The 12,991-nt window shown below is 37.4% G+C and overlaps 1 protein-coding gene across 31 annotated transcripts in view; it reads right to left on the bottom strand.

Annotated features, from left to right (window-relative positions):
* The window catches only part of CAMK2D (calcium/calmodulin dependent protein kinase II delta), a 308,358-nt gene that overhangs the window by 69,607 nt on the left and 225,760 nt on the right, over nucleotides 1–12,991 (bottom strand). For 18 of the 31 annotated variants that reach the window (XM_005207624.4, XM_010805904.3, XM_059887553.1 and 15 more), the window contains 2 exon segments: nucleotides 12,046–12,111; nucleotides 8,362–8,434 (listed from right to left, as the gene is read on the bottom strand). In XM_005207624.4, the coding sequence (XP_005207681.1) occupies nucleotides 8,362–8,434; nucleotides 12,046–12,111 (139 nt within the window). 31 annotated transcript variants of the gene reach the window in all.

The raw sequence follows: 12,991 nt of genomic DNA, 5'->3' as shown, positions 1-12,991 counted from the left end.
CAAGGTTACTGTATAGATTAAAATATTAATAGCACTGAAATGACTTCATGTTTAAGCATATCTTTTAGGCAAACCTAAAATATAGAATTATGGAATACAAACTGAAAAATGAGGATGATTACTGCCTTTATTAAAGGATTACTTGCTTTATAAAATATTTTATCACAAGATTGCTTCTAATGGCCAGCATCAAAGAAACATTAAAAACATCACATACTTTTGATTTATAGTCAACTCTTTGGAATATGTTTGTTTGAATAATCTTTTTATCATGTTCTGCAAGGATACAGGAGATTTAATCACCAAGATTTTCTAAAGCAGCATTTAAACCAGGGCAGTACACATTTATCCTGATTTTAATTGCTACCATTCAGATAGCTTCCAACTTAAGAACATATTGCACTACAAAAGTTCATTGGCAAGTAGATAAATTTAGATTATGAATGTCTACAGAAAGTAAGATAATTTGTGATTATATTCCACAAAAGCTGAAATAGTAGAATCTCTCACCAAATTAGTGGCTACTTCCTTATAGAAAGGGTCACCATTACACTATTAATTGCTAATATTCTACTATTCTGACCTTCTAAAACAAATCAGAGAGGTGAGATCAGAAACTCCAGTCTTCCAGCACAACCGTGTTTGAACATGGGGGTACAGCACTATGATCTAGATAGAAGAGGGAGACATGGGTTTATGTCTTGGGCCTGATTCTTACTAACTATGTGGATTTGGGCTATTCAGACCTTTGAAGCTAATTAACCAGTTCTTCATCTCACAAATGAACATTACAAATATATATATTTTAAAATCTTATAACAGTATGTATAAAGTTATAAAACCCCATTGGATTTTATCACAGGGGTTTGTCCTTTGTAAGGGACATTATATGCATTAGTGATCAGCTATTACACTCCAGTGCAGCTGGCCATTTCAAATGTGCAGTACACTTAATATCTGTAATGAATGCTCATGACTTGAGAAACGTCTGCATTTCTAAATTAAGTGCAATCTATTATGTTAATATTTACACATTGAGATTACCCCTAGATTCTTATAATGCATCACTGTTTAGATTGGTTTTTAAATAGATTCTACTGACATTCTCACACACAGGTTCCTTCCCCACCCCATTGCTTCCTAATGATGCAGGATTTTCCACGACATCTGGTCTTGGTGTCAACAACCATTTATAGCATATCAGCTGTAATGAGCAGCAACTGTTTGCAAGTTTTGTTCTGTACTTCCATATGGATACAATGGCAACTTCTTTCATCGCGATTTGGGGTTTTCTTGAAACTGTTCAAGTATCTCAAAGTCCTGAGGCAAGTTTCTGGAATCACTTTCAGAATTGCAAGAGACTTGGGAGATAAACTAACTCAAATCCCTCTTTTTCTAAATGAGGTAGGGAGGTTCAAAAAGATGAAGTAAGGGCTTGAGGTCAGATTTCCTGATCCCCTCCTTTTAAAGATGTGATTGTGAGATATAAAAATCATTCATTTTCAAATGGTAATCCATTCAGTAGATATTTTAAGAAGAATTTAAAGTACTCAAAAATATTTACTACACATATTCAAACAAAACATGGGAAAACTTATGAAAAAGGCATAATTTAATCTTTGCTTCTTAAAAATATCACAAACATATCATGAGGATTTCTAAATTAGCATGATGTTTATTAAAGAACTGATTTAGCAGAGGTGATGATCATCTTCAACGTGGGTCATATAAACATCTTCAACATTAGTCATAAGACAGATTTATCCATGCACATGCATGATAACTAGCCAGTAAACTCAAACATATGGATCTTATGTTTAGTGAAATCATGTGTATTTTACTTTCTTTAAATGTTTTGTTTTTTATGAATATTATAAAACAGCAAGCTATGAGTTGTATTATTCTATATGATTTGATTCTTACACCCCCCTGGATATTGGCTTTTAAGAAGTGAAAATCTTTTTAAATTTCTTTCCTCTAGTGGAAAGTATCAATATTCCAATATGAAGTTAATCAGTCAGTGCTTTGGTGTGTTTTCAGTCACTTCTTTGCCAAAGAAGGTGTGAACAAAGCTCCTAAAATTCAATTAAAGGAAATCTTGCATGAACTGAAAAGCCGCGTCAGGCTCTTTCCCACATATGGTGGAGGTCCTCTGGTGCATATGGTACAAGTGACTTTTGCTTTGATTTTGCTTTGCTCTTCACGTGGTGGATGCCTGAATTTATGCACTCAGCATGGGGACCTTCCAGCTGAGGAATGCGCTCTAAGTCTGTCACGAGGAAGTTCTGTTTCTATCACTGTGCATATATGAGCAAGTTCAAAAGAATCACTCTGTATTACATTCCTGTTTCTTGATGTACTTCTAACATTAATTATCAGCACACACTATCAAGTAGATGAGAGAACCAGAGTGTAACCACAGTGGGACTTCACCAATCACCTACTGTTTCTCCACAGCCTGACATACACCAAGTACTTCATAAAGGAACAGTAGAATGACTAATGAATTATGGAATTTGTCACATAGTTTGTAATGTATGTAGATGTACATTAAAGACTGTGATATAGTCTTCAAGCTTTTATTTTTAAAGATGATTCTGTGAAAAGTGAAATACTTGTGATTTTGTAATCAAGGAAAATGCAGAAATCATTATTTCACATAGCTACCCATGGTGACAAGGATTTACTGACTGCTTGTCACATTTCCAGAAAATGAACTTCTTTTCTGGTCATACATTTAATTTTGTGTCTATGAAAGTGTTAAAAATCCTCCCAAATTTCCAGAATTACTATCTTCACTAAAATATATCTATCCTTCTATCTATGGACAGGGAAGCCTGGCGTGCTGCGGTTCATGGGGTTGCAGAGAGTCAGACACGACTGAGCAACTGATCTGATCTGATCTGATCGATTTTTCCATTAAATAACACTGTTCTTCAAGAGGTAGGCTTTAAGAAAACAATATTTTCTGCCAAGGCAATTCACCAGTGCCTATTTGTTGCTAAAAGACTCAGTTGTATGTATACAGCCTCTTATCCGGAGAAGGCAATGGCACCCAACTCCAGTACTCTTGCCTGGCAAATCCCGTGGACGGAGGAGCCTGGTCGGCTGCAGTCCATGGTGTTGCTGAGAGTCAGACACGACTGAGCGACTTCACTTTCACTTTTCACTTTCATGCATTGGAGCAGGAAATGGCAACCCACTCCAGTGTTTTTGCCTGGAGAATCCCAGGGACAGGGGAGCCTGGTGGGCTTCCGTCTATGGGGTCGCACAGAGTCGGGCACGACTGATGCGACTTAGCAGCAGCAGCCTCTTATCCAGAGAGCTGCTCATGAGGCAGTTTAGTAACCACTTCTGATACACTTTGAGCTGAAGAAATTTTACTACTTTGTGTGAAAAATGGTTATTTGAAAAAGTACAGCTATATAGCTGTCTCTTTGGCCTTACTTCCTTCTGTCAACTGATTCACAGAAATTGTGCTCTCCAGGCTCTTACACGAGACGACTCATCTGACTTGATATTCATTTCCTGTGACATGGAGAGTTGTCACTTCTTACTGCAGCCTCTTTTCGACCTAGTATATCTCTGGAGGCAGTGCCTATCGGATGTACTTTCGTCTTCCTGGGAGGAGCAGCATGGATATATCTTCCACGTATGTTTAAGTGATCTTTAACTCATTGGCCTGTATGTTCCATGTACACAAGGTTTGTTTTTGTTTTGCTGTGTAATATATGCCTAAAGCTAAGACAGGGCCTTAGTAAGTGCTCGAGAAATACTTGATTAATGTTTGTTCTTCTCTTTTGATACCTGAATTTTTAATTATCAGTTTACACAAATATCATACCACATTACAGTAATCCTGTCTTCATAAATGATCTGCTTTTTAAGGACTCCAAAATGATTGTCTTGATGTGGCCTAAATTAAGTGTGGCAAATCCATTTCATTCTTCTCGATGTCTCATTTTCCAAAGGCTGTGGACAACGCCACCTTACTGATTTCCTAAACAGAACATTTTCACTTTTTACACTAGTCTTTTGTCAAAATTTATGTTGTCCTCCTACTCTACATTATGTCTTAATTATTCCTTATTCTATTACTAATGATACAAATTTTGTATAGTTCTGAAAAGCCACAGATGGAGATTATTTTAATCTCTTGATTCACTAAATTTAGACCCATTCTCCCAAATAACTCTTAATGTTACTGGTAAAATTACTTCCCCATCACTGTTTTGAACTCTTCTTTGGTATCTATAAGGGTTTTCAATTCATTCATCTAACTGAACTGAGAAGTGATAGGGATTAAGCTTGCAGACCCTGGAGCCCAGCTGCTTGGGCACAAATCCTGTCTTACTAGCTATGCGCCCCTGAACAAGTCCTTTTCCTCATGGTTGCTAATCTCCTCTTAGGTAACATGGAGACAATCATGGTACCTTCCTCATGAAGTTATTCTGAAGATTTGTATGATAATACAGGGCAGGGTATAGAGCAACTGCTTGATAAATGGCAGCTATGGCCCTTTTATTTTTTAGTAGGTTCTGCCTTGATCCAAAGCCTCTCATATCCCTGAACTAGAGTCCTATGACTACGTCACCCCTGCTGGACCTCCCTAGTAGATCTACATCCACTGGCCTGACACTGAATGCACCCTAGACAAAAGACTGTGGTCCAGGAACCCACTGGATGCTGCCTGGGGCGGCCTGACATGTCTCCAGCGTCTCACCACCCTGACCTGTCTCCTGCTGTTGTCTCTGGGACACCTTCAAGTTGCCTCCTGTGCCCTAGCCTTGTCTCTAGGTCCTGGTAAGTTTCCATTTGGTGGAGTCTACTGTCTAAAGAGCCCCTCAAAGTGGCAGTTATTAAAATATTAAAAAAAGAGATCTTCATGTTACCACTGAATCAAAGAGGATATGCTTATCCTCTTTTATTCAGCATTAATTAATATGTCACAACAGCCTGTTTTACTCAGTGTTGGCTTTTAAGTGACAAGTGTACTTTGGGTTGAACTTTATTCATTCCTGAATTGAAGGACTATGCTGCAAGTGTTAACTAGGGACAAGGTCCCATGTTGGGTACTGGAAAGAAACACAAATGGCTATTATCCTCAGAGGGGTTTATAGACAACCTGTACAGTACTCCTGTGCTCACAGGTGCCTGATGATGATGCTGATAAAGGTAATACACCCTGTGTCTTTATCTCACTGATATGGACAAATTACACTGTGTCTATTGTACATGAATTAACATGTGAATCTTGCATCTGGAAGCAAAAATCTTGAATCTGGAAGCAAAAATATATGGCCTAATAATTGTAAGGGCAACATTTTTGCTTAAAGCCTGATAATAGATTTCAGCAGCTGATCTTTTTCATTTTAATATATTAGTAAATGTGCTGTTACAAGTGGTATACTTATCAGATTATGCATCGTGGGTATAAAAGCCACAAATCAAAGCCAGCGACAGAACGCACTTAAGCTGCCCTTTGTACACAGGTTCGGGCCTTTGTTAGTAAGTTTATATCATGGCCTATTAAGAACTAGACTTAACTGAGGTTTATCCAAGTCAGCGATTTGACAAAAACTAAGACAACAATTACAGAAATTATAACAAGCTTCATCAGAGGTTCATCTCTATCGTCTCCTTAAATCAGAGTAAGAATGGAAAGCAAAAACACTTTCCTCCCTTGAACGAAATCTCTGGGGTGATGCAGCAGGCTAATTGCTTTCAGCAGTAGCCTCTTCTGGAAATCACCCGCCGGAGTTTTTAACTAGTGACTTTAGCTCATATGTCAGAAAGTATCTTTTTCTTCCCACGCCACAGCCTAGGCTCACTGCCACCTCTGATAAAAGTTCCAGTCTTTGAAGGACTCAGCTGGGTTTGGACATTTACAGAAGTGCAATATCAAGACCTCAAAAAATATATTTCAAAAGTCCTGGAACAAAATGTGCATTTTTCATCATGGCTTTTAGAGTATACTTTTAATTATATAAAACGAAGTAAACTATCTCAAATGATAAATTTATTACACAGTAAGAACAGCACAAGCAAGGTGTATGTCTACATACAGTCACTTAAAAAGGAAAGCAGCACTGTGAGCTCTAGGAAGTCACAGAAAGGGACACTGCTGTTATGTAGCTGCTAGGCAGTTTTTGAGGTGATTGCCATTTATAGGAATTTTCAAAGGAACACATTCTTTTTCCTTTTTCCTGATGGGTAAATTTGGCACAAGCTCTCAGACTCAGACTGAAATCAAAGGAAGGTTCTAGAAAAGGCAATGCTTTGCTTACAGATCACATCTTCAAGTAACTTGCTCTGAATCACTGAAGAAATATTCTTCTAGAACACAGAAAATGAACGGAAAGTACGGTGACAAAGGAAGTATGCCGAGGTCCTGCACACATTACAGTTTAAGACATTCTGACCTACCCTTTGCCACCTTTGTACAAAAGCCTGGAAAAGGCTGAGGTTTCAAATGAAAAATCACAGCTACACAGTGATCCCCTGCGCTGTGTTGCCCACCCAGGATTTTTCCTCCATTTAAATTTCTAGGTGTTCACTATTTCTCTGAAATGTCATCAGTAAAGCTAGAATGCTGAGAGAAGAGGTCAGAGAATTAAGAACAAGACAGTCATCTTTGAAATGTTTAATTTCTAAATGATCTAAACATTTCTCATTCTCAATGGTTATCAGAAACTGAGTCAAGTCTTAAAAGTACTAGTATGTAGCTATATGTTACATATATACTATTTGATAATAAGATTTGTTTTACCCTTTTTCCATCTGTTTTAAAACACAATAGTATCTTGACCCTAGAAATATAAATAAATAAAAAAACAGGAAGACTCAGTGTCCTCAGAATTCCTGGGACTAATGTTAAGGGAAAAGACTTTACTACCCACAATGGAGGCTGTTAGCACCAATCTCGTGGGCCAAAAATCTACCTAATACATTCATCTCTATTAACTTTATAATTTTGATAACCACTTACAAAATATAGGTACATAAAGTATGAGTTTGATCAACAAACATGCCAATACGTTCACAGAACAAGTTTAAAGAGAAGAGGAGATCATCAGTCCTACTCAAAGTCACATTAAATGCTGTATCCTGTTTTTGGAGAAAGAAAATATAACCTGCTTATTGTTCGTGTTAGGAGATGATGTCTCTCTGGATGAAATGGGATTTATATAAGTCTCAACTGTGCATTAGAGAACTGTGGCGAGGGAAAGTGTTTTCATTATGTGTTGGAAAGAGTCCGCACAACTTTATTGCTCAGATTTTTGCCTTTACAGGCATAACTGCAGCTGAACAGTCATTAGGAACTGTGTGGTGGTTTGTCTTCTCCAAGGGCATTACTCACCTTCAGGTCCCGATGGACTACGCCCATCTGATGGCAGTGTAGCACAGCCTCCAGGATCTGCTGAATGCAATGACTGCATGCAAACACCAGGGGGCGTGTGTTAGTTCCAAGCTTACACTCACTGTCTGTATACCCTCAGAGAGACTGGGTTAAAGTGCAAAACTAGCAGACAACTGGGGTTGTGTTTAAACATCTTCAGTCACGTAAACATACGCTCGAGTAGAGTGACTACTACCTCAGGACAATCAGGATCTTGCCAGATGTGGGCCAAAATGTAGGTTCACTTGTTCTAGAAAAATCCATCTTAAAAACTTCGAATTCAGGAGCTCTTTTCCCAGTTATAAATCCTCACAGGAAATGAACTGGAACACAAGTATAGTTTTTATAGATTTTGTGTTCACCTTCACTCCACAAAAAAACAGCTGTTTCCCTCTTCTCTCCCATTTTTCTCGTATCATTTGAAAGCTGTCACATTAGCAGTCAAGGCTCCATTAAGGTTAAATTAGGATACGTAATGAATTTTTGATAAATCATTAACTTCGCATGCTTTAATTTAGCTGGCAATTATTATCTCTTGCCTGAGGGTTCATCGGACTCAAACGGAGCAATGAGGAACCAGTTGTTCTGCTACAGCAACCCATGGTCTCAGAACAGAAGTGGTGTTTAGCTCTACAGGCGGACATACATCACAGGCCAGGGTTATTTCCAGGCCAATGCTGGACATCAGGAAAGCCTGCCCCCAAACCGTCTCTCTGGTTTACTCCTCGGAACCTTAAGAGCTGTGTTTCCAGTGCTGTCCTTCCCTTTTTGCTATGATGTATATTTAGCCTGTAGATGAGCAAACTGAAAGAGGCATCATGCATTATTATGTCATCATTTAGTCATTTTAAGGAAAAGTTGGGAAAGGCAAGGGAACAATTGTACAACACCCACCCTCTGCCCTTTCCCCAGAAAAAAACAACACTTCCTCTGATTCAGATGTACGGACTCCATATACTGACCTTCAGATCCCTGTGCACTATGCCATTTAGGTGACAATGATTTACACTTTCTAGAATCTGCTGTATACAATGACTGCAAAGATACAAGGGCAGAATGGAAGGGAGAACATTTTAAAGGCACAGAATCACACTGAATACAAAATAAAATGAAAATCTGAACGAAACACAAACGGACAAAAATTATATTTTCCACATTTTTTAGCTTTACACTGGAATTAAATAATGCTGGATAAAGCTAATTCTGGCAGTAACAAAAATGACATCCAACACAGAATTTGTGACATGTTCAGACAAAACAATTTGAGCTGTGTTTTCTTTCATTGCAACTCTATTAATCATTTGTTTATAGAAGTCAAAATTTCCATATTCAGGGAGAAAACTTTTATAAATAATTCTAGGAAATTTTATAAATAATTCCCACCAAGTTCTGGGAAAATTCTTTAGTGAAATAAAATTTATGGGTATTTCTTATACACATCTAAACTGTTTAAAATCTGAGGTCACAATTAAACATAGGTGTTGAAACAAGAGGGTAACACAAATGAAGTGGCAGGTGAGACAAGGGTTAAAAAAAACGGAGGGAGACATTTACCATTTTGACTTTAGAAATGGTGCTGCTTATATAATACATAATAGGAAAACTAATGCACATCTCCAGTAATGGAAGGAGAATTTAAAGTAAATCCATGGTATTAAAAAATCCCCTCTTCAGTATAGCCATACTTTGGGGTAGAATAAAAACTTAAAAAGTAAAAATAAAATTTTCAATCCCCTGGAGCACTGGTGGTTGTCTGACACATTTCCATCACCTCAGTGAAAGAAAACTTTTATTCCTATGGTAAAATGTACAATTTATGCTATGTCAAATAGACTGCTAATTAAATATGAGGGAAGACATCACTGATGGGCATCGATAAGGTCCCATGAGCTGTCATCTGACATACAGTAACGCAGGACATATCACACTGATGAATTCTGCACAAGTTCACTGTGTGATTCAAACGCAGGTATATTATAGAACTGCATTCATTCATTCAAGGATTAAGCAAATACTTTAGCGAGGACATTTTCAATCATTTAATGTACAAAATACTACTACTCCAAAGTAAATTACTGAATTAAAAAAAAGTAATCATCTAACTGATTTATTACAACATAAGTGTCACAGTGATCATGATTGTGATTTTCTAGCTCTAACTCGATTTAAGTGTACCACTAAAAGAGCTTGAGATTGGTTGTTTTTGACTACACAGCTTCCTGGACTGTTGGTAATTATTTGCTAATCATATAGCTTTTTTTCCTTCTACAGTAATGTTCACATTATACTTCTTGTTAGGAATACTTTACTCTTTCATCTCAAGCCATTGGTATAAGTTTTTAGTCCTAATGAATAACAGAAAATAGAGAAGTAAACAATAATTAATATTAAATAAGCTTCACCATATGTGACTAGTGAGAATGAATTCAATTCTTAACTTCTTGAGGGCTAGTACTAAACAGATTTTTACAACTTACTTACTCTTTATGCATATGGTTGACAAGAGAATGTTTCTTCTCCTTAATTATGTGTGAGACCTATCCTAAACTATCCTATAGTAAATTTCAAAATTTAATATAAGCATGTATATGAAATGATCCAACACTTAGGGTCTATCCTGTTATCTTAGGGCTGAAAATAGTCTCTAATTTCAACCAGTGTTTTGAAACACAATAACAACCTATTTAAAATAACTTTGAAAAGCAAAATAAAGGACATTTCTTAACTTTTTATTACCTTGATAAAAAAGATTATTCTCTTGGCAAGTGGGAAAATAGTTACTTCCAAGGTTATTCTGAAGTGCTTTTCAGAGGCCTAATGGGAGGATTTGGCTTAGACTGAACAAGCGATGATTCACTCATCCTAAGTGACATGGAACTTTCTATTTGACTTTGGCAGTAGAAATTCCATTAAAAAAAAGTAAGGAGTGTAGTCAGGTACAGATAAGATTCATAAAATGTCATCAACAGTAACATTAAACCAAGAAGGTGAATGAGAAGTTCAGAAGTGAGCCTGGGTATGCATGTGCTACTGTGGAGGGGTGGGGGCCTGCTACCGGCTGACTGATGCCCCGGGCCAGGCTGCCAGGGAGGCAGCAGCCTTAGGAAGCTCTGAGAGCGCGGGAGAACACAGGCAGGCACAGACCACCGTAACTGAATACACATAACCTCTCATTTACATGGCTAGTAAGGAGCTAATCACTCATGGCCAGATTTTTCAAAACGGGTTCTAACTACAGAATATATATAAGAAATGCCAAGGAAATTAATACCATGCAGTCTAAGTAATGTCTCCGCAAGTAAATTAATGTTATTTCACTCCAAAAACATTGCCTTTGTATAGCCTAGGAAGGCTCAAATGAGACAAAATGTTAGCCATTTTTAACTTCTGTAAAAATGTTGCCAATTAACAAGATTGGGAAATCTTCTTGAACCCTCTGAAGTACCTGAGTAAATATTTTTTCAAGTGAGAGTTCCAAGGACTTAAATGAAATTTCCAAAGAGTTAAATAGTTCATAATGTTTTAAGGAGACCCCTGGGGCTTTTGGAGTCTGTTTCTTTTTATGATCTGTGATTGGACGTGGGCTATTCATGGGATTTTCTGTGATGAGGGAAATGCTTTATATTTGCTATGTCCAGTCAGTTGCCACTAGGCACTCATGTAATTAAGCACTTGAAATGGGGCTAGTGCAACTGAGGAACTAAACTTTTTATTTAAAGTAATTGAAACTGAAATTAAAAGTCACATGTATAAACAACAAAGCCCTATTGTATAGCGTAAGGAACTATATTCAATAGCTGCTGTTATTCAGTTGTTAAGTCATATCTGACTCTTTGCAACCCCATGGACTACAGCACTCCAGGCTTCCTTGTCCTTCACGATCTCCCAGAGTTTGCTCAAATTCATGTCCATTGAGTCAGTGATGCTATCTAACCATATTCAAGATTCAAAAATTCATATTCATATTCAATATTCTAACTATATTCAATATCTTGTAATAAACCATAGTAGAAAAGAATACAAAAAATCACTTTGCTGTATTGCAAAGTATTGCAGAAATTAATACAACAATGTAAATCAACTATACTTCAATAAAACAAATTTTTTAAGAAAAGAGTCATATGTGACTAGTGGTTATCATACTGGGAAGCCTAGCATCTAGAGACCAGACAGAGGGTTTCAATTTTTTTTTATTCTCATAACTTTGATAAAAAGTATATTTCTTTATCAGAAGTCATTCCAGGTAGGCTTTTAAAAAAATAAATATATTCTAACCATAGATACTAGTTAAAAGTAAAGTTTACATCAGAGTCATAGATTTTTTTTCCCCAAAGAACCATCTTGAAAATCCTTAAGAGAGAGAGGACTTGTGAAAAGTCCAAGACGACATTATGAGATTCTCATAATCCTAAGTACCATGATATATTTGTAGAGATGTACTGAACAAGCATCACGTGAGTGCTGAGTCTTCTATCTCGTCCAGGACAAGTCACTTACCTGGCGAGAGAGAGAGGACTTGTGAAAAGTCCAAGACTATATTATGAGATTCTCATAATCCTAAGTACCATGATATATTTGTAGAGATGTACTGAACAAGCATCACGTGAGTGCTGAGTCTTCTATCTCGTCCAGGACAAGTCACTTACCTGGCATCAGCTTCACTGTAATACTCTCTTGCCACTATGTCTTCAAACAGTTCACCGCCAGTAACTCTGTGAAGACAAACAAGATTACATTAAAAAAGAAGAAAAACCTAGGCATCAATAGATTTGCACCAATGTTCATATAGAATGTTGGTTTTCATATTATTATATAAATGTAAAGTATAATAAATTATTATAAAAACATAAAGTATATTAAAACATTATAAGACTCCATCAATTCAGTCGCTTAGCCATGTCTGACTCTTTGCAACCCCATGAACCACAGCACGCCAGGCCTCCCCGTCCATCACTAGCTCCCGGAGTTCACTCAAACTCGTGTCCATTGAGTTGGTGATGCCATCCAACCATCTCATCTTCTGTTGTCCCCTTCTCCTCTCGCCTTCGATCTTTCCCAGCATCAGGGTCTTTTCCAATGAGTCAGCTCTTCTCATCAGGTGGACAAGGTACGGGAGTTTCCACTTCAATGTCAGTTGTGAACATTCAGGACTGATTTCCTTTAGGATGGACTGGTTGGATCTCCTTGCAGTCCAAGAGACTCTCAAGAGTCTTCTCCAACACCACAGTTAAAAAGCACCAATTCTTCAGCTCCTCAGCTTTCTTTATAGTCCAACTCTCACATCCATACAGGACTATTGGAAAAACCATAGCCTTGACTAGATGGACCTTTGTTGGCAAAGTAATGTCTCTGCTTTTTAATATGCTGTCTAGGTTGGTCACACCTTTTCTTCCAAGAAGTAAGCGTCTTTTTATTTCATGGCTTCAGTCACCATCTGCAGTGATTTTGGAGCCCAAAATAAAGTCAGCCACTGTTTCCCCATCCATTTCCCATGAAGTGATGGGACAAGATGCCATGATGTTTGGTTTCTGAATGTTGAGTTTTAAGCCAACTTTTTCACTCTCCTCTTTCACTTTCATCAAGAGGCTCTTC

Source organism: Bos taurus, chromosome 6 (genome assembly GCF_002263795.3).
Source record: "Bos taurus isolate L1 Dominette 01449 registration number 42190680 breed Hereford chromosome 6, ARS-UCD2.0, whole genome shotgun sequence".
NCBI lineage: Eukaryota > Metazoa > Chordata > Mammalia > Artiodactyla > Bovidae > Bos > Bos taurus.
Note: the sequence above shows the minus strand (reverse complement) of the source record. Positions and strands in the feature narration are given on the sequence as shown.